This window comes from Nyctereutes procyonoides, unplaced genomic scaffold (genome assembly GCF_905146905.1).
Source record: "Nyctereutes procyonoides isolate TBG_1078 unplaced genomic scaffold, NYPRO_anot_genome, whole genome shotgun sequence".
Classification (NCBI taxonomy): Eukaryota; Metazoa; Chordata; class Mammalia; order Carnivora; family Canidae; genus Nyctereutes; species Nyctereutes procyonoides.
Genome location: NW_026575139.1, coordinates 23,698,667 through 23,721,466, shown reverse-complemented (window position 1 = coordinate 23,721,466; position 22,800 = coordinate 23,698,667). Strand labels below are relative to the sequence as shown.

At 41.3% G+C, this 22,800-nt stretch overlaps 1 protein-coding gene across 11 annotated transcripts in view; it reads left to right on the top strand.

The window, feature by feature from the left end:
- TTLL5 (tubulin tyrosine ligase like 5) overlaps nt 1-22,800 on the top strand; it is a 280,483-nt gene that overhangs the window by 231,025 nt on the left and 26,658 nt on the right. For 10 of the 11 annotated variants that reach the window (XR_008661655.1, XR_008661656.1, XM_055304059.1 and 7 more), the window contains one exon: nt 368-450. The exons of the other annotated variant lie outside the window; for it this stretch is intronic. Coding sequence is in view for 8 of the 10 variants with exons in the window: in XM_055304059.1 (XP_055160034.1) it covers nt 368-450 (83 nt within the window). In the remaining 2 variants the exon portion in view is untranslated. The remainder of the gene's footprint in view (nt 1-367; nt 451-22,800) is intronic. 11 annotated transcript variants of the gene reach the window in all.

The window sequence follows — 22,800 nt, the reverse complement described above, 5'->3', positions numbered from 1 at the left end:
ACCTGGCATGTCCTGTAAGCCCAGTCATAGAATTTCTAAGACACGTGGTTGGAGAGTATATGCCAAAGCATCCAGTATACTCTGTCCCATCTCTTGTCAGAGTTGGCATGAGGGAAGGTGCCTCTATGCAATGGTTTCTCAACCTCAGCACTATTAACATCTTGGGCTCGAAAATTTGTTTGAGGACACCTTCCAGTGTACTGTAGGAAACATTTAGCACCATTCCTGGCTCTACCCATCAAATGCAGTAGACTCATAGTTGTGGTACCTGAGAAAGAACACCAGGAGCAAGAGGCAGAGCTGTGGGAGGGCCTGCATTTGACTTCCCCTTTCATCTGCCACTCTAACCAAGCTGCTTGTGTTTCAGAGGGTCCTCTGCAGAAGGGCAGCTGAATGGTCTCCAGAGCAGCCTTAACTCCGCAGCCTTCATGCCCATCACCAGCTCCACAGGTTAGTGGGCACGCCAGCTCTCCTGCAGTCGGGAGGACAGGAAGGGTGCTGGCCTGGGCATATTCTCTCTTCTGCCTCTGAAGAAACATGCAGTTCACAGAATGAAGAAGCATCCAGGCTTTTGAAGCATTGGCAGATGGGCACTTGAGGATGGGATGGTTTTCCAGAACTAGTTCGGGGTGGATTACATTTCTCAGTCTGGGAGAGAGTAATTGGATTTGCAGCATTTAGTAAAAGTGTCTGTATTTGACTGGTGTTTCACTGTTCATCTAGTACCCCCACGTGTCGTATCCCTTACTAACTCTCTCAGCACAACAAAGCTCCGGCCTTTGATTGAAGTCCTGTCATGCTCATATAGTGACCTTGCTGGTCTATTGCCAGCTGCGTACTAGGGTCAGTTTAGATACCCATGTATAAGTCAGGAAGCATTGGTCCAGGGAGGGTTTTCTATGAGTACTGATTTGTAAAAATGAACTAATAAGTAATCAGAAGATTAAAAGAAAATCACTTGGATTCACTTTAATAAATATTTTTTCTTGAGTCCCTACCATAGAGAAAGTGAAACGCTGGGCATAGAGGGGCATACAGGGTGTACCTAGCAGTGCCCCTGTCCAAGAATTTACAAACTCAGGCAGAAAGAAGAGTCCACAGGGAGTGGGTACAGAGTGGGTAACTACCAGGTACTGGGGATGTGTAGAATAATCATAGAGAGCATCAGCTAAATATCTGGTGTGTCAGGCACAGTTCTGAATGCTTTACCTGTGATAACACATTTGTTCACAAAACAGGCATATGAACCGGAACCGTGTTCCCCATTTTACAGCTGCAGAAATACAGGCACAGATTATAAAATGTATCCAAAATCCCACAGCTAGTTAATACTGCGGCAGTATTTGCATCCCAGCGACTTGGCCTGAGCTCTTTCATTATTAGAGAGGGTTTTCTGGAGGAAGAAACATCTAAGCAGAGGGTTGAACATTGACAAGTCCACACCAGGAGAAAGGAGGCATGGGGCTGAGGGAGTTCCAGGAAGAAGGAACAAGGCATGTGGAAATGGGGTGGGAGAGTGGATAGCGGGGTGAAAATGCACCGTGTTTTGGGAGCCCTTGTGTCACTGTGACCAGGGACTGGAGCATGAGCCAGGGAGCAGTGAGAGAACAGGTTATAGAGGTACCATGCAGGGAACTTGGTCCTGAGTACAAGAAGGAGAACCATCAAGGAGTCTATAGGGCCTAGGTGTGAAGGGTATGTGTGTGACATAGTATACCTTAAAATAATTATAAGACCACCAAAAGCCTGGTTAGACTGTCATGGAGATAGTTATACATCTCTCATAGGCTTACTATGGAATTAAAGGATGCAATATAGAGAGAAAGGCTTTCTACCTATACCCAGGTCAGGTAATAATGTAAGAGTATAAAGATTTTGTATTCTGCTTAAGATCTTAGAACCTGAATTCAAAAACTATTTGATGAGTATCTACTTGCTCCTCCCTTCCCCCCAAAAAGAATTACTAGAATATGGTAGTTATTTTTAAGGAAATAAAATTTCCCCCTGGAACTGTTATAGCCTAGAAATGGGTGGCTGGGAGAATTTCACACTATATACAGCTGAATATCTCTATCCAGCAAATTGCTGCAGCTAGAGAGAGTTGCAAAACACAGGAGATGCTGGAAACCTGCCTACTGCATTTGCATGTCAAACTGATGTATTAAGTACAGAATTGAACTCTCCGCATGCACTTTGGCTGAAGAAGTTGGAAATTGGAGGGGTCAGGTGGCTCATACTCTCAGCATCTCAATCATGAATTATTATTTATTGACTGAAGTTATAAGTTAGAGGTTTTGTAACAGTGGTAATGAATTCAGTAGCAGCATAAAACCACAGAGCACAGAGAAGTTGTATGTCTCCCTGGATTTTAATACCTACCTTTTCCCTGTTTCTACCTCAGACAAGTGTATTATTCTTTCCACCTTGTTTAGGTAGCCTGCTGTTTACTGCTTTTGTCTCTAATGACTCTGGCCCTCTAAAGTGCCTTGAATTTGTTCCTATTCTGTGCCTTCCCTAGTGTTCCTGATCCTCAGTTAAAGAAACACTGATGAGCATGGTATAGTGAGTCTCAGGCATCTCCCATACTTCCCAATAAACATTTTGCCTTAGCCATACAATAGTAACTAACCCTGTTAGAGTTATTTATACAGCTAGTGAGTACCTGGCACATCAGTGTTTCAACTATAAATCATCATGTATTTTTCTGTATGACACATAGATTTAAAGGTGTTATTCTAGGGGTTCAGAAGGGTGTCCTACAAAGAGGAGGGTGGGTTGCTATTAGAAACATTTTTTCTTTAAACCCACAAGAAGGGAGAACAACCCTCATAATAAGTCAAAGTTTATGTGTCTCTCTGAGATGGGACATTTGTTCCTCTACAGGAATCGCTAGGCTGACTTTGAAAGGTATTTAGCCCCTGTCTGGTCCAGTTAACTCAGTTGGTTAAACATGGTATTATTGAGTGCATGAATATAGCGAAAGTCTGTTTCCTGGCCCCTTGACCCTCTATAAGTCTAGCCAACCAGGCCTTAAAGCTGTATGACTTTGTTCATCAGGCGCCTGAATGAGATACTGGTTCATCCCAGCACATTGTTGAAAAACAACTCCGAATCCTTTCCCACTGATGGTGACCTAGCGACCTTGTTCTTCTCATTATGAACATTAAATGAGGTAGTGAATGTGAAAGCTGCCAGCAGAAGGCCTGGAATGCACCACGAACGTTACTTTTTCTTGACTTGCCTACTTCAAACTAAACATTCAGAGTTTGCTATGGAAGGGAAGGTGTAGAGTCAGCAAATTTGGAAACTTGAGAAGGAAGCTAGCGTGAGGGCCTTTGGCTCAAAGCCAAAGCCATTGGCCTTCGTTCTTTATAACTATGGCGTTCTTGAGTTCTGAAGTGGCGATGGTGAACTAAAATAGCAGAGAGCCACAGATTAGATAACTGGCATTTCTCTCATACTGACTTTGTAGTGTAAACCCCCACTCTTAGAGGGTCTGAAGCCATCCCAGCTGCCCTCATCCCTGGCTTTCGCTTCTTCCTACATCTTTTCTGTCCTGGAGCCCCGCCTCTGCCTGCCCCCCACCCCCACCCACCCCCACCCCCCCACCCCCCCGCACCCAGCCCAATTTGTTGTTGTTTAAAGCTCTTGTGGGTCTGTAGTTGGTGGAAGGATTCTTACTGCCTTTTGAACACCGATGCTGGATTTCATTTACAAGAAGTGAGAAACAATGTCCTTGTTAAATATTGGCTATTTGGGGCCTTGGTAAAACACACTTTAGCTTTATCCTCTTTCTTTCAATGTGGTTTGGTTAACAGCACATCATCAAGACTCTTGGCTGCCCACTTCACTGTCCCCCAGTGAGACAAGAGACAGCAACTTATTTTAATACAGAGTAAACCCAGTGGAGCATAAATTCTAAGGATCTAGAAGTCACTTTCACTTTTTTTAAAAAGATTTTATTTATTTATTTATGAAAGACACAGAGAGAGAGTGAGGCAGACTCTCCGCAGAGCAGGGAGCCCAATGCAGGAATCAATCCCAAGACTCTGGGATCATTACCTGAGTCAAAGGCAGATGCTTAACCAACTGAGCCACCCAGGCACCCCCACTTTAACTTTCAAGCAAACTTATTTGCCTGGCACTTCTCAGCGGAATGACCTATTTTTATTATTAAATTCTTATTCTTTTTGCCAAGCGTTATATAGCTGTTATAGATCCTGGATGGATCTGAAGTATAATAGATTAATAATGAAAATAAGTAAAGCTCGTGAGATGCTTTCCCTGGTGGCTTATATCCTTTATTGCTCCCACAACGTTCTTCATTCCCCAAAACTAGAAGGGTAAGAATTTGGGTTGATTACCCACCCATACGGTATTAGAAAACAAAGGGGACAGGTTGGGTGTTTGGCAGAAATTGCCGTGGCAGCATCTGGGCAAACGATGATCCCCTAAAACATAGTTTTGTTTTTGTTCTTGTTTTATAATTTACTCATTTTCTTGGAATACCACATAGCTGTTAATTTTCTCCTTTCTTTATGTTCAATGTATATCTCAGTCTTCTCTTTCCTTCTTTGATTCCTTCTGTCACCTGCCACCTAATGCTATATCCTGGGCAGTTTTCCAGGCCGGTGTCCCTTTGCCATTCTCTCTGGTTGTTGTCCTAGCCTAAAACCTAGTTTTAGATTTGACCTCTTGTCCTTTCACCAAGATGAAATAAAGTGTTAAGTAGGGTTTTTTTTTTGTTTTTGTTTTTTGTTTTTTGTTTTTTGTTTTTTTACATTTTTCAGGATCTTTGGAAGCTCCCCAAGTTATTTTCGCCAGATCCAAACCCTTGCCCACACAATCTGGAGCCCTTGCTACAGTAATAGGACAGAGAAAATCAAAGTCGGTGAAGTCAGGGCCAATTTAAGGTAACAGTAAGAATAAAAGCATATTTTTTATTATAACTTGCTGACTTTATATCACAGCAAGAGGCTTAATAGCTATCAAGAGAAGTGATAGTTTCTCAAAATGACAAAGAAATTGGCATTTTATAAAACCAGAGCTCAGAAGGGCTCCAAACTGTGGATCAAAGCTACCGCTAGCTTGCCTCTGTAATGGCGTACCAGTAGGTGGCGCTGTGGCAGTAAGAAATTTCCTTATCATTGTGGAGGCTTTTGTTTAAAAATATGGAGATGTTAAAGCCAATCAAAGGAAGAAACTAAAGCCATAATTGAGTTATCACAGGTAAAGTGTAACAATACATCAGAGAACATGATATTTTAAGGTCAAATTGGAATAGCCTCTAAAGAGAATGAATATTGTTAAAGATACTGATTATTAAAGAAGACTTTTAGAGTTGCATAGTTTGTGAACTGGACCTCCAGATAATGAGAGGCAGGAAGGGATGAAATTTTTAGAACAGGTTTTTTTGGTGAGGTCTATTAATTAATTATGCTTTTTTTTTCTGAGTTAAGATAAGCATATGCTATAATTCGCAGCAAAACAAAATGTAAATTACACACCAGTCTACTGCTCATCCATAAAAATCTCCAACATTGAAGGGATGGCCTGACTTGATCTTGTGAAGCTGTACCCACACCACCAGTGCTGCCCCACAGTATTTTGTTCCCAGCTGTGGCCTTAAAATTCTCCAGAAAATTCTATGAAACCACAAGGTTTTGATCATTCCTTTCCTCTTTGCTCTACCATACACACTAAAGCATTAATGGCACACCTGCTATGAGCTTACTACCCTTCTTACCTAGGGGAATCCTTGTAAACTTATTTGAGAAGCATTATTCATCAAAATACCCCAGGAGAGCAAAGAAGGGAGGAAAATTATTTACCCACTACAGGACTCATTTACATTGGATCAGAAAGCTTCAAATATCTTTCCCCAGCCCATCTAAACTCTTTCCAAAAAGGAATGAGAGGAGAGAAGGGAACACCAAATCCATGGCTTGGTCATCTACCAGAATGTACCAGAGGAACTGAAGATAGCCAGAATTCTATTGGTGATACTTCACCAGTGGGTCTTTAATTCTGATACGAAGCAGCCTATCCAATGATAAGCAACTAATAAAATATTGAAAACTAAAGTGAGAAGGTCAGTATTTCCTTGAGACTGGCAGCCAGAAGAATGAATGTGACACCAAGCTCCAAACTAAACCGATGGCCTGCCAAGAAGTACTAATGTCCATCAGTTTCCAGGACTGTGAGACTTGGACCTGCCACAGTTGTAATATCACTTGCCTTAAACCTATCTCATTAGTATCCCTTACAATCCACCCAGAACATTACATGGCAAAATAGGATCATCAGCAAAGAAGCCTTGGGAAAGAGCCCATCTCTCAACACTGAAACCTGTTGCATACATAGCCCTGCTGAGCCTGAGATGCACATAAGCATGATGCCATGCTTTGTGGTTCGCTGAGGCCGTGAGACATCATGCCAAGTGCGTATGGACTCAGAATACAGAGTGTGTCAGAGGGCCTCAGAAGACCAGCCTCCCATGGTGCCAGGTAACTGCTGGGCGGCTCCAGAGCTGGGCCCACCAGCCTGGCAGATGGCAGATGGCCATGGGCTGCCTCTCCCCGAACAGGAGAAATAGGTCATTTACAAAGTAAAACGGCAGAATGCCAGAGTCCATGGCCCATCATGTGGATGCTTGCTTTCTCCTCTTTGGGAATGCGGTATAGGCAGAAACGCTGCGTGGGCAGAGGTCCCTTCAGCCACAGTCACAAAGGAATGTTATCACCAGCTATAACAGTCCTAGAACCTCTTCATATATGGGTCTAGGGAGGCAGACAGGAGATGAGAAGACGAAGTGTGTTTGCATAGCATGTTCTCTAAGACTGAGAAAACGTCAGGTGTCCTTGTCAAAGAACGAGCCACCTCAGGCAAGGGTTGTATTTAAATTCATGCACATTTTGTGTCTTCTTAGGCATCTCTTCACCACAGAGCCCTTTAACTATGGTTTCTGTATTCTTGATGGTTTCGCATTTGGGGCCTCACTGAGCCAGGGAGAGACTCCCTTTCCCAAGGCCAGCTAATGTCCTTCAAACAAACCAACTAATACCAAGGTTATAGTCCCAACCACCTCCTTCTCTAACTCTCACATGGAAACCCCACATTTTCCTTGACCCAGGTCACTTCAGGGCCAGGTACCAGGTAGCTAGAGACCACTGCTATAGGCCAAAGCCCACCAGAATCATTAAAACTAGCCAGTCTTAAGCTGTTTACCCTACCCTGCCTTGCCTTTTCTGGAGATATCCCAAATAAGGCTCTGGCCTAGACTTTCTCCTCGCTCCTGTCTTCTGCCTCCTGATTACACTGGTGTTTCCCCTGTGAGGCATGTAGTGACCCTCTCTCCAGGACCCTGAGTATAATCAGCTTCTTGCTGCCGAGCCTTGTCTTCCATAGCCACACTGACTTGACCACACCATACCCAACTCATACATCCTTAGAACACACAGAGATAGAGTATCGTTAATGTTGTAGTTCAAGGACCCAGAAAAAAAATCTGAATCAGTTAGGTTTATATCACCAAGTTCTAAGCAACTGGTCACAGCATTCACTTCATTATTGGCTGTATTCTACGAGTGATGTTTTAGCAGTACGTGCAGTGCTAGCCTCAGACTGGTTGCAGCCGCTGGAGAAGGATGTGGATGCCTCTACATGGCCAAATCGCCTGGCTGTCAGCCATTGAAATTTCATGCTTTCCTGTCCTGAGGCCTCTTTCTTTTCATTTGGTAACTGTTTCTACATTCAGAAACAAAACTCAAGCATAAAAGAACAACCTGGTTGGAAGTCGGGGAGGAACCAATCTGGCTTTTGGTTTGGAGGAAGTAGGGGGGATACTTCTAAGATCCCACCCAAAGCGGGTTCATTTGCCTTAAAGAAAATGAGGGAACTCTGTTTCTGAAATGGATTAAGATGTGGACCACTGAGAGAGATAACATCAGAAAACTGATATTGTCTCTTGCTAAGCTGGCAAACTCCCAAGAGAGGAGTGATGATTCTTCAATTGTTAACAATTACTACTTTGTTATAAAGAGACATGGAAAGTGAGGTGGCCCCTTTCTCAAATTACATTTATGTTACAGAAGCACACACACCGGCTGGAAAAAATGTTTGGCACCCTAAGTTGTTAGACTTGTGCTTACCACTGCAGCTTGTAGCAGATTCGTATTGTCCCATGTAATATCCATTCACTTTGGGTGGAAAAGGATCCTGTTTGTTCTTGTATTCCTGAACTGGGCAGGTAACCAGCATAACTTTGCCTTACTTTGTGAGTTCCTATACTTATCACTCAAGTTATCAATCTTTACTCTGTGGTTATCCATCCCATGAACCCACACATCTTGCTGCTGGTTTCAAAGAAATGCTTGTTATAGGCACATACCTTTGCTTTACCATCCTTATATCCTCAGGTCATAATTGCTCCTGAAAGTTCTAAAGAAAGAAAATGGCATGCTAAGCCATGCCTGTCTTTGGAAAAAGCAAGCTTTGTGCCTGGAAATATTTACAACTCTGTTTGCCTGGTCTGTAGAGTTTACTGGGCTGCAAAGTGTGTGGGCGGGTAACCGTAGGGCATTGAGAATGGTGACTGGAAGTATAATGCTCCATTGGCATGATTGACATTGACATGTATTCTTTCAAATTATAATTATAAAGAAAAAGACTCGAACTCTCTTGTCATCAGAATGAAGAGCATCACTAGTAAACGTAAAACAGTAGCCTCTTATACTTCTTTGTATACTCCTCTTTCAAACTTGCAAGTATCTCCATTCAGGACTTCCACAGGTATCAGGAGCCCTCTTCCCTAGAAACCTAAATCCAGGTTAAGTAGTTATGTGATACCAGAGAGGAACAGCTTGAATGCGCAGAATGTCCCTTTAGCTCTAGTGATAAAATGTAGTGTGTATCCCCAGTATAAAAGGAGGATATAGGAATCCCTGGGTGGCGCAGCGGTTTGGCGCCTGCCTTTGGCCCAGGGCGCGATCCTGAAGACCGGGGATCGAATCCCATGTCAGGCTCCCGGTGCATGGAGCCTGCTTCTGCCTCTGCCTATGTCTCTGCCTCTCTCTCTCTCTCTCTCTCTGTGTGACTATCATAAATAAATAAAAACTAAAAAAAAAAGGAGGATATAACTTGGAAAACCAACCTAGTTGTAAGATGATGAGGTGAATTGGAAGGTCGACTGGTTAGAAGTTGCAATTTTACTGTTATTTATTTGTTTATGGTTATCAGCTAGAAAAACTATTCTTTTTGTGTTCAGTTGGACTGAAAAGTGAGTGAGGTTTCCGCACCCGCCCCCCCCCCCTTTCCATTCACTTCTCATTTGCTTCCTAGGGAAATTAAGACACGTTTGTTTGGTCATGGGATGAACCCAAATGAAGATGTTTTAGAATTTGAGGTTGGTGTGTGTGTGTGTGTGTGTGTGTGTGTGTGTTTTCATTTATTGTGGCTGAGCTGCAAAATGCATTAGGTAATTAGTTGTTTCTAGTTAATCAGATATTGGAACAGGGCATCTTGAAAACCGGAGCTCTTTTTTAGAAATACAACTCCTTGCAGGCCTTCCATGTTTAGCCATCCTTGCTGCTGTTTTCTGAGATAAATTGCTATCATGTGTAAGTACGTATTCTTAACCCCTTCCTCTTTCATGCAGAGAAATCGAGCTGTCTCAATAGTCTTTTGATTATCAAAAGAGAGACAGCCTAAGTTTACCTCTGTTAAGGAAAGTTCGAGTACCATAAGCATAGGGAACAGTTTCGGAGGCCAGACATCATAAAAACCCACAGCCATATTTGGGACAATTAGCAGTGCCTACTCAGTGGCTCAAAGCAAGTCTGTTAGTCCATCCCTGTGCCCAGGTCAGTGGCTGGCTGCCACCGTCCTCTGGATTAGCGACCCCACCATACTCAGGACCCCACCTCTCAGCATGATTTCTCTCTCCACTTCTTACATTCAGCTTTCAGAAGACAGAATTAGAATACTTGGCATTCATTCATCCGACAAAGTGCCACTGGTGTGCAGAACTAAAGGTGGCAGCTGCTACCTTGCAGACAAATGCCAGCCTGCTACCAGGATTGCATGATTACATGATACAGAGCTGCCAAGTTAGGCGTTTCTGGCAATTTTCTTCAGGTAGCAGGTACAACATATTTTTCACCACTAGCATAAAGTCTTAAAATATAAAACCACACGCAGTAAAATAATAAAAGATAAAGCGAAAATCAAGGCCAAAAGTCAAGAGATTTCAAATTTTTCAAATATAAGACCAAATAAAATTACAATAATCAAGGTTAAATTTGGTTCTGAGTCCTCTGTAACAGTCAAGACAAAAAGGGAAACATGATATACATCAGGGTATATAGTTCTCATTTTCAGAAAGGAAGCCATACTCTAGAGGAAAATTCAGCCTTTTCCTAGCTCTTATTCTAAAAGAAATATTTCAGCATGTGAAATTTAGAGAGGACACCGAATGAAGTAACAGTACTCTCACAACACAGCACCGTGTTTCATGAGGCAACTTCTCAGTGTGAGCTACATGAAGGCAAAATGTGTCAGTGCAAGTCAGTAAAGACAGTTTTGTGAGGGACCAAACCATTATAGTCTGAGTCTCTTTGTGGTCCAACATCATCCAAGGGTAGGATAGTGATTATGAAGAGGATTGGATAGATCGCATGTGTCTTAGACAATCCTCCTTATAACCTCTTTCTGTCAATTGCTCTGTAAGAGCTAGTTGTGCTCTTCGGCAAGGATGCAGACGCCTAGTCTTCCGCATGGCTCGTTGAAGATGCGCAGATGTGCTTTGCAAAGCAGGTGGCAGAGGAAACGTCTCGTGAAAACTGCAGAGCCAAGCACTGTTCTCATCCATCATATGGCATGTTCGTTCTCCGTCCCTTTCTTCATATTTAGGTCCCTCTGCGTAGGCGCCATCTGCCTCCTCTTGCCTGCTTCCCTGCAATGTGACTAATTCCTATTTGTCCTTCCTCCTTCCTAACACAAACCCATTCCCATCCCCAATATGATTGAGGTGCTTTTTGACTGTGCTTACTTCTATCTACTGTGGCATTTACAACACTGTAGGATCTTTCTGGATTACTTGCCCATTCCCCCATTCCCTTGCCTGGAGGGCAAGGAGGAGATCTCAGTTGACTCTGCAACCCTGGGGCCTAGCACAGTGCCCAGGCCATAGTAGGGACTTAAAAAACTGATTGGATGAATGAGTGAATTTTCATATTTCAGCCAACACTTGGAAGCCCTGTCCACATATATAAATCTTTCTTACCCACTAAAGGTCCAGTTAAGTTTTAACTTGTCCAGTAATCTATATTTATATAATTAGATTTATCTTGCCATTTTTTTAAATCCCTAGAGCTGCTTACAATTTATGTCACAAAATTTGGCACTTCGTTGTATTTTTGTCATCTTTTGTCCTACTTACTCCTTGGGTAAATTGTCTCCAATAAGACCATCATTCTATGAGGGTGGTATTAAGTTCTGTATGTTTCTGGAATCCCTAACAACACTCCAAATGCTTCATTACCTTGTAATATCAGCCCTAAAGAAAAGAACACATAAAACACTTAAAATTTTTCTTAAAAAAAAAAAATCTTTTCTCTCTGTCCTCCTGGCTTCAAGTACAATGCTTAACCTCAAGTTAAAATGCCTTAACCTTAAAGATTTCATAAATAATGCATTTTATTATTAAACAATCTTAAAAATCAGAATAACCTTCCTTATAAATTACCTAATACAGTATTTCTGGCCTATTTCATGCAATATTATAAAACGACTTCCTCTAAAACGGAGAATGACTGGTCACTAGCCTTCAGATTATAACTTCTTATACACATTCGTAACCTTACTATGAACTTACCTGCTGTGAAGCAGAATTCAGTATAAAGATGTTCTCCTTTAGACCACATCCAAGGATCTCACTTTAAGGGAACAAAGTTAAAATGAGGTTTAATTTATTTGAAAAAAAAAAATCTTCCTTCAGCTTTTGTCCTTCTATACCAATGGATCGGAGCTCTCTGACCTTATAACACAGATCAGATTTTGTTTTTGAACACCTGTCTTTTTTTATTCTTTTCTGAATTCTCTATGAATTTTTTAGGCTTTTCCTGAATTGTGTAATACCTAGAACTGGTCACCACACTTTAGTCTTAGAGATCCACCTACTATTATGTGTAGCATAAGATGTATCCTCATGGCTCTGGAGTCATGTAATACTTTATTTATATTGTACAGTGCTCTCAAAAGCAAAAGAAGTTCTCTCAACCATTAACTCCTACCTCCTTCCCTACTTTTGTTTCATATTCAGTGCCATAGTAGGGGGTTTTCTAAAAACTTAAAAAATACCCAGCAGTGGACTAGATCATATGAAAGTTATATTTTGAGGAATCACCATAGTGTTTTACATAGTGGCCACACCATTTTACATTTCCACCAACAGTGCAACACTTGTTATTTCTTGTTTTGTTTTTTTTTTTGATAATAGCCATTCTAATAGGTATGAGGTGGCATCTCCATATGATTTTGATTTGCAGTTCCCTGGCAATTAGGAATGTTGAGCACCTTTACCTATACCTGTTGGCCATTTGCATATCTTCTTCAGAAAAAAATGTCTATTTGATGAAGTCCCAATAGTTCATTTTTGCTTTTGTTTCTTTTGCTTTCGTGGATGTATCTTGCAAGAAGTTACTGTGGCCAAGTTCAAAAAGGGTGTTGCCTGTGTTCTCCTCTAGGATTTTGATGGAATCTTGTCTCACATTTAGATCTTTCATCCATTTTGAGTTTATCTTTGTGTATGGTGCAAGAGAGTGGTCTAGTTTCATTCTTCTGCATGTGGATGTCCAATTTTCCCAGCACCATTTATTGAAGAGACTGTCTTTCTTCCAGTGGATAGTCTTTCCTCCTTTATCGAATATTAGTTGACCATAAAGTTCAGGGTCCACTTCTGGGTTCTCTATTCTGTTCCATTGATCTATGTGTCTGTTTTTGTGCCAGTACCACACTGTCTTGATGACCACAGCTTTGTAGTACAACCTGTAAGAAGCTTTTGCACAGCAAAGGATACAGTCAACAAAACTCAAAGACAACCCTACAGAATGGGAGAAGATATTTGCAAATAACATATCAGATAAAGGGCTAGTTTCCAAAGTCTATAAAGAACTTATTAAACTCAACAGCAAAGAAATAAACAATCCAATCATGAAATGGGCAAAAGACATGAAGAGAAATCTCACAGAGGAAGACCTAGACATGGCCAACATGCACATGAGAAAATGCTCTGCATCACTTGCCATCAGGGAAATACAAATCAAAACCACAATGAGATACCACCTCACACCAGTGAGAATGGGGAAAATTAACAAGGCAGGAAACAACAAATGTTGGAGAGGATGCGGAGAAAAGGGAACCCTCTTACACTGTTGGTGGGAATGTGAACTGGTGCAGCCACTCTGGAAAACTGTGTGGAGGTTCCTCAAAAAATTAAAAATAGACCTGCCCTACGACCCAGCAATTGCACTGTTAGGGATTTACCCCAAAGATTCAGATGCAATGAAACGCCGGGACACCTGCACCCCGATGTTTCTAGCAGCCATGTCCACAATAGCCAAACTGTGGAAGGAGCCTCGGTGCCCATCGAAAGATGAATGGATAAAGAAGATGTGGTTTATGTATACAATGGAATATTACTCAGCCATTAGAAACGACAAATACCCACCATTTGCTTCAACGTGGATGGAACTGGAGGGTATTATGCTGAGTGAAGTAAGTCAATCGGAGAAGGACAAACAGTGTATGTTCTCATTCATTTGGGGAATATGAATAATAGTGAAAGGGAATATAAGGGAAGGGAGAAGAAATGTGTGGGAAATATCAGAAAGGGAGACAGAACATAAAGACTTCTAACTCTGGGAAATGAACTAGGGGTGGTGGAGGGGAAGGAGGGCGGGGGGTGGGGGTGAATGGGTGACGGGCACTGGGGGGGACACTTGACGGGATGAGCACTGGGTGTTATTCTGTATGTTTGTAAATTGAACACCAATAAAAATTAATTTATTAAAAAAAAAAGAAAGAAAAATGTCTATTTGGTTCTTCTGCCTTTTTTACTTTAAGTAGGCTCCATGTCCAGCACGGAGCCCAGTGTGGGGTTTAAACTCCATAAGCCCAAATTCAAGACTTGAGCTGAGATCAAGAGTCAGACACTTAACTTACTGAGCCACCCAGGCACCCCTCTTCTACCATTTTTCATTGAATTGTTTGTTTTTATTACTGAGTTTATATGAGTTCTTTATGTATTTTGGATATTAAGCCTGTATCAGATACATGATTTGCAGATATTTTTTCCCATTTGGCAGGTTGCCTTTTCCTTTCTTTGCATTTCTCTTCTTTTTTATTGTGCAGAAGCTTTTTGGTTTGATGTAGTCCTGCTTGTTTACTTTTGCTTTTTTGTTGCCTTTGCTTTTGGTGTCAAATCCAAAAAATCATCACCAAGACCCGTGTCAAAGAAGCTTATCACCTATGTTCTCTTCTAGGAATTTTATGGTTTTAGGTCTTACTTTCAAGTATTTCATGTATTTTTTTTTAGTTAATTTTTGTGTACGGTGTGAGATAGAGGTCCAATTTCATTCTTTAATATGTGGCTGTCCAGTTTTCTCAACACTATTTATTGGAGACTGTTCTTTCCCCTTTGTATATTCTTGGCTTCTTTGTCGTAAATTAACTGACCTTATAGCGTGGGTTTGTGTCTGGGTTCTCTATTCTGTTCTGTTGATCAATGTTTCTTTTTATGCCAAGGCCATATGCCATACTGGTTTTGATTACTATAGCTTTGTAATATAGTTTGAAATCAGGAAGCATAATGCCTCCAGCTTTATTATTCTTGGTCAAGATAGCTTTGGCTCTTTGGGGTCTTTTGTCACTCTATATAAACTTTAGGATTGTTTGTTTATGTCTGTGAAAAATGCCATTGGAATTTTGACAGGGACTGCATTGAATCTGTAGATTGCTTTGGGTAGTATGGACATTTTAACAATATTGATTCTTCCAATCCCATGAGTGTGGAATGTTTTCCATTTATTTATGTCTTCTTCAATTTCTTTCATGAATGTCTTACAGTGTGTTCAGTGTATGGATCTTTTACCTTCTTGGTTAAATTTATTCCTAGGTATTTTTTTCTCTTTGGTATAATTGTAAATACAGTTATTAATTTCTCTTTCTGATAGCTTATTGTTACTGTATAGAAATGTAACAGATTAAACTTTACTGAATTCATTTATTAGTTTTAACAGTTTTTTTATGGAGTCCTCAGGGTTCTCTCTGTATAATATATCATCTACTAATTGAGACAGTTTTACTTCTTTCCTGATTTGGATGCCTTTTATTTCTTGTGTATGGGTCTCACCTAGGATTTCTAATACCTTATTGAATACAAGCCATCACGTTTTTTCTATTGAGTATGATGTCAGCTGTAGGCTTGTCATATATGGCCTTTATTGTGTTGAAGTATGTTCCATCTCTACCCACTTTGTTGACTCCTTTTATGATAAATGTATGGTGAATTTTATCAAATGCTTTTTATGCATCAATTGAGATGATCATATAATTTTTAGCCTCCATTTTGTTAATGGTGATGTGTCACATTGATTGATTTGCAGATGTTGTTACACCATCGTTGCATGCATGGAATAAATCCCACCTGACCATGGTGTATGATCCTTGTACTGCTTTGCCGAATTCTGTTTGCTACTATTTTGTTGAGGATTTTTGCATCCACGTTCATCAGAGATACTGGCGTAAAGTTTTCTTATCTTGTGGTGTCTTCATTTGGTTTTGGTATCAGGGTAATGTTGGCCTCATAAAATGACTTTGGAAGTGTTCCCTCCTCTTCTACGTTTAGGAAAGATTGGTATTAATTCTTTTTTTAAAAAATATTTATTTTAATTTTTTTAAATTTATTTATGATAGTCACACACAGAGAGAGAGAGAGAGAGAGGCAGAGACATAGGCAGAGGGAGAAGCAGGCTCCATGCACCGGGAGCCCAACGTGGGATTCGATCCCGGGTCTCCAGGATCACGCCCTGGGCCAAAGGCAGGCGCCAAACCGCTGCGCCACCCAGGGATCCCAATTCTTTAAATGTTTAGTAGAATTCACCAGTGAATCTGCCTAGTCCTAGACTTCTGTATGTTGGAAGGTTTTTGATTACTGACTCAATCTCGTTTATGTTATGTATATTTTACCTTAATTTTAAAAAAGGCTGGATTATATATATAATATACCTAGTACAGTGTTTGGCACATGATAGGTACTCAGTAAATGGTAGTTCTTACTATTTGTCACAGTTCAAAGCACATGATATCTTTAGTTTCCATTATGATCTTTGTGGTCATATTGTTATTAAACAATATCAAAAGCTAGGTTCCCTTAGAAAGCAAACTCTAAGATGGAGATTAGGGTGCAGGAGGTTTATGAAGGGATGCTCCTGGGATCAATTCCTATAGAAGGGAAGGGAATGAAAGGAAACAGGATTGGACAATGGGAGAAGTTGAGCTGTGGCACGGTGACAAGGAAGGCTTCAGTGGTGCCACAGGCAGTGTAAAGCTGGCCTGTCAGAGCCATGAGTTGTGAGGTAGCTGGGATACTGCTTTGTATGTACTTTACGTTGATCTGTCATCAGATACAGGCTGCCTGGGAAAAGGACATGCCCTTGAGAGTTAAAACTCATGTTTCCATGGCTGAGAGTCCATTCAGGCTTATCTCTAGTCCTCTGTATTAATGAGTAAAATTTCCATGTTGTCAATCATATCGGTGAGGAAAGAATCAGGAAATTTTCAGCTGGCTACCATAGTGCTTTTCAAACGATTGGTATTGGAGCGCTAGTTATTTTCCTTTTCAGGCCTGCGTGGACTGGTACTTTTGTAAAATACACTAAAAATAAATGACTAGAGAAACTAAATAAGAAAAGGAGACATCTAACACATAAGTTCAAATTCATTATTATTAGATTCACCAGGTATAATAACACTGCTGGCCATTTTCTGTAACAGGTTTTCACCACCTACTTTCTAATTCTAAGTTTGTCTCATTGTAGACTAGTAACAAGGAGTTCCCAGGCTGGTACCAATCTGGATCTCTAAATAGTCGTAGGTTATAGGACTCTTGCAAAACATTGTCGATGTCCTTCCTAGCTGACACTGGCCATATATACATTGGGTTAAGTGAATGTTGTGCTTCAACCTTGAGACCTAATCTTTGCTGTTGTGGGGGAATCCATAGTTCTCTTCAGGTTTGGCCTGAATCCAGAAATACCATGACTACCACAAGGTTCCAGGTATAAATAGTCCTAAAGCCATTTCTTTTTTTTTTAAATATTTGATTTATTTATTTATTCATAGAGACAGAGAGAGAAAGAGAGAGAGAGAGAGAGGGAAAGGCAGAGACACAGGCAGAGGGAGAAACAGGCCCCATGCCAGGAGCCCGACATGGGACTCGATCTCGAGACTCCAGGATCACACCCTGGGCTGCAGGCGGCACTAAACTGCTGCGCCACCGGGGCTGCCCCCATTTCTTACTCATCTGCATCCTCCTAGAATCAATTACATTTATGAGAAAAGATATGGAGTTTATAAGGATCTAATGGATGAAAGGGACAAAGACCATTTTCTTGTTTTGTCCGTCATCAAGCAACTCCTATTCCTGGTACTAGGAAAACTGACTCATCTCTTAGCATCATCTTCTCAGGACATTTGGTGTCAGGATAGGGAGATAAGAGAACAAGGAAAGGAGGTCTGCCAAGTAGAATATAACCTTCAGAAAAGAGGTACTAGTTAAAAACAAAGGGATCTTGATATAGCCAAAGAGTTTATCAGGCTTTATCATCTAATTCAGGGAGTTTGACCTACCCATGATTGAGGCTTTGGTTGATCTGTGAATCCTATGCATTCATGCCTTTATTTGAAAGGATGCTCAGAGAGATCCAAAAGCTGCTGTTGACTTAACTCTCTAGTTTAAAACATGGATTCTGTTTCCCTACTTGCAAGGAGTCAAGCCCGAGTCACCAAGCGTTCTCATTTGGACCTGCCGTACTAGCTTCTCACAGCATAACCCTTGACATCCTTGCCCTTTCTTTCCATTCTCCATGTCACCATGAACTGAACTTTTCAAAATGCAAACTATTTCTGACACACCCATCACTTAAAGCCCTTCAGAAAAGCTTACCATTACTCTTAAGATAAAGATAAAACTAGACAAAAGGTCTTACACGGCATGCCTACCTTTCATCCTGACCTCATACCACCTTCCATCCGTGCTTTCTCCACACTAGCCATCCTGGCCTTGTCCGAGGTCCCCCAAAATCCTTGCGTCCACAGAGCTTCTGCAGATGCTGCTTCACCTCTGATGCTCTGCTCCTGCCCTTGGGTACATTTGCTTTCTCTGGCTTCTCTGATAAGACATGTCCCCATTTCACAGAGACCTGTGGTGGTGCTCCTTTGTAGCATTTGTTACAGATCCTTGTGATCTTCCATTAGTGTCTGTCTTCCTCACTAGACCATGTCCATGTTACTCACCTTCGTACGCCCCAAGTGGAGCATAAAACCTGCTGTAGAGCAGGCCTGCTGTAGGCATTTGTGGTTGAGTGAGTTAGCAGTTCTCTTCCCCACTCAGAGAAAACTAAGGCTTCAGTCCACATAACTGATGGATGGAGAGGCTGGGTTTGGACTCACATGTGACCTCAAAGCCCTTGCTGTTCACCACTACAATAACAGCAACAATGGCCCTCATTTTATCAAGCTCATGTTACATGCCAGGGGCTATGCTCAGCGTTGCAGACCTGTCACATCTCATCTTCTTCAACCCTACAAAGATGGCTTTGTTATCTAGTTTGCACATGAGCAAACCAAGGCTGAGGGAAGTAAAGTGTCTTGTCCAAGCCACACAATCAAGAGTGGAGCTGAAATCCACAGCCAGACAACTTTAGTTCCAGAACTCACTCAGTTGCCTCGTCCTATGAAAATGGTAGGCCCCTCAAGATGATTTCATTTCCCCAGCTTCCTTTCCTAAGGGAGTGGGGTGGCTGGTAGCCTGGCCCTCAAGCCTGACTCTCTCTCGAGTGTCTGGTGGTTCCCTCCGGTCACTCAGGGGGATTCCTGGAGGTGTGGAAGCATATGTGGGCAAGGTGGGCTTGCCTTTCTCCAACCATTTAACATTTCCTGTGTGGATGGAGCCAACCGTGGGAAGGGTGAGGATAAGGATCAAGCTGGGCTTATGCCTCCACTCCCGCTGATAGGATGGTTGGGAAGGTGATGATCTTTCCCTCACCTCCCACGACACCTCTGGAGGGGCAGCAGTGCTGACTGACAGAGGAGACTTTGTTGGGAACAGAGCAAGGAAGCTGTGCAGCAGGAGGGGATTGGTGGTGGGAGGTGGGAGGGCTGGAGGAGAAAAGGGGAGGGGCAGAAGAGCATTCCATGCAGGTAACAGAAACTCGAAAAATTAGTGGCTTATATAAGTAAAGGATTTATTTTTTTCTTACACGTCAAGAAGTTCAGAGACTGGAAGTCCACAGCTAGCACAGCTCTTCAGAGATGTAATGCAGGAGCCAGGCTCCTCTCTCCTGCTCGACCAACCCTGAAGCATTGGCATTCATTTTTTTGGTTACAGGGTGGTTCCTGTTCCCACTGGCGTTGTGTCTGTGTTCCAGGCAAGAAGAGGGGTTGGGAAAAAGGGCAAAAGGCAGATGCCAGCTAAACCTGCCCACTTTAAAATAGCCCAGGAGTTCTAACGAATTCATCATTGGCCAGGCCACCCCAGGCCCACTTCTCCTAGCAACAAATGAGTTTGGAGAGGTAGTCTTTTGGCTGGGCACACTGCCTCCCTGAGTTTCTCTTATTGAGGGAGAAGGGGAGAAAGGGTGTTGAGAAACCCATCAGTTTCTGTCACAACACGTCTTCTTTCCATTGTCTCCTCCCTTGTTGAATGGAGTCCATCACCTTTCTGTGGCCCTTCTCCACCAGCTTCTTGACTCTGCAAGGAGGAGCATCATTCCTTAACCCTAGTCTACCTAGAGCTGGCTCTTAGTATGTGAGGGCTGGGGTACCTGATACTCAGAGGTTTCAGGAACACACAAGAGTCTCTGTCTTCCTGGAAGAAATGTAATGACATGAGAGGAAGATGGCAAAAAAAATGAGCCATAAGGAAAAAGGAGAACCCTATAAATGTGTTTCTTAATTAAAATGATAAATTTGCTCTAAGCATAGTACAAATTTACAGTAGAACACATTCATTTGCATGAACTATTCACTGTTTGCTCCTGATTGTTCTGTAGCAGAATGATTATGTATACCCAAATTATTCAGGTTAACCTTGTTGTAAGTTTAACTTTATTACAATACTAAATTCTTTCCATGTATGTTGCCTTCCTAAGATTTGCTCACAGTACAGTGGCTTCAAAAACTGAGACACCCAGGTTACTAATGACTCTGTTTCGTTTAAAGAAAATTTTCCTTATGCTTCAAGTCTTTGCTGAAATTCTCCAAAAAGAATATAGCTAGAACATGGTAGTAATGAGTCAGAGAATTTTAAACAGGATGTAAAACTAACAATAAATACAAAGCTACAAATACAAATACAGTAATCAAGACAATGTGGCATAGGACAGATCAATGGACTGGAACTGAGAGTCCAGAAATAAATGCACACATGTATGGCCAGTTGCTCCTTCATAAAGGTGCCAAGAGGAGAAATGGTTTTTTCAACTTATGATTGAAGAGACTGGTGGTAGTGGAAAAGTTGGCTATCCATGTGTGAAAGAATGAAGTGAGATTCCTTCCTCATACCATACACAAAAATGAACTCAAAATTGATTAAAAAAAAAAAGATCTCAATGTAAGGGCTAAAACTGTAAAATTCCTGGAAGAAACATAGGAGTAAATATCCACATCCTTGGATTAGGCAACAGTTTCTTTGATATGACATCAAAAAGCACAAGCAACAAAAACTAAATGAATTGGACTTCATCAAAATTCAAACATAGTCTGCTTCAGAAAGTGCCATCAAGGCATCACAATCCCGGACTTCAAGCTCTATTGCAAAGCTGTGATCATAAAGATAGCATGGTACTGGCACAAAAACAGACACATAGATCAATGGAACAGAATAGAGAACCCAGAAATGGACTCACAACTCTATGGTCAACTAATCTTCGACAAAGCAGGAAAGAATATCCAATGGAAAAAAGATAATCTCTTCAACAAATGGTGCTGGGAAAATTGGACAGCCACATGCAGAAAAATTAAACTGGATCATTTTCTTACGCTGTACACAAAAATAAGCTCAAAATGGATAAAAGACCTAAATGTGAGACAGGAATCTATCAGAATCCCAGAGTAGAACACAGGTAACCTCTATGACCTCAGCTGCAGCACATCTCACTAGACATGTCTCCAAAAGCAAGGGAAACAAAGGGAAAAATGAACTAGTGGGACTTTATCAAGATAAAAACCTTTTGTTCGGCAAAGGAGAAATAGGCGACAAAACTAACTAAAAGACAACTTACAGAACAGGAGAAGATATTTGCAAATGCCTTATCAGATATAAAGGGCTAGTATCCAAAATCTATAAAGAACTTAACAAACTCAACACCTAAAGAACAAATAATCCAGTCAAGAAATGGGCAGAAAACATGAATAGACATTTCTCCAAAGAAGACATACAAATGACTAGCAGACACATGAAAAACTGCTCAACATCACTTGGCATCAGGAAAATACAATCAAAACACAATGAGATACCACCTCACACGAGTCAGAATGGCTAAAATTAACAAGTCAAGAAACAACAAATGTTGGCGAGGATATAGAGAAAGGGGAACCCTCTTCCACTGTTGATGGGAATGCAAGCTGGTGTAGCCACTCTGGAAAATAGTATGAGGGGTCCTCAAAAAGCTAAAAATAGAGCTACCCTACAACTCAGCAATTGCACTACTAGGTATTTACTGAAAGATACAAATACAGTGATCCAAAGGAACATCTGTACCCCAGTGTTTATAGCAGCAATGTCCACAATAGCCAAACTGTGGAAAGAGCCTAGATGTCCATTGACAGTGGATGGATAAATAAGGTGTGTGTGTGTGTGTGTGTGTGTGTGTGTGTGTGTGTGTTGGAATATTATTCAGCCATCAAAAAAAAATCTTGCCATTTGCAACAACAAAGATGGACCTAGAAAGTATTATGCTAAACCAAATAAGCCAGTCAGAGAAAGACAGTTATATGATTTCACTCATATATGGAATTTAAGAAACAAAACAGAGGATCATAGGGGAGAGGAAGGAAAATTAAAACAAGACAAAATCAGAGATTTTGGAGACAAACCATAGCAAGCAAACTGAGGGTTGCTGGAGGGGAGGTGGTGGGAGGGATGGGGTAATTGCATGATGGACATTAAGGAGGGCATGTTATGTAATGAGCACTGGGTGTTACATACAACTAATGAATCATGAAAGGGTTGCAGGAAGGGGTGGTGGGTGGGGGAATGGGGTGATTGAGTGATGGGCATTAAGGAGGGCACTTGATGGGATGAGCACTGGGTGTTATACTATATGTTGGCAAATTGAGCTTAAAAATTTTTTCAAAAAAGTATGAATCATGAACACTATGAAACTAATAATACATTATATGTTAATTTAAGTTAAATAAAATAAAATTTAAAAATAAATTTTTTAAAAATGTGCTACCAAGAAAGTAAAAAGACAACCTATAGAATAAAAGAAAATATTTGCAAATTATATATCTGGCAAG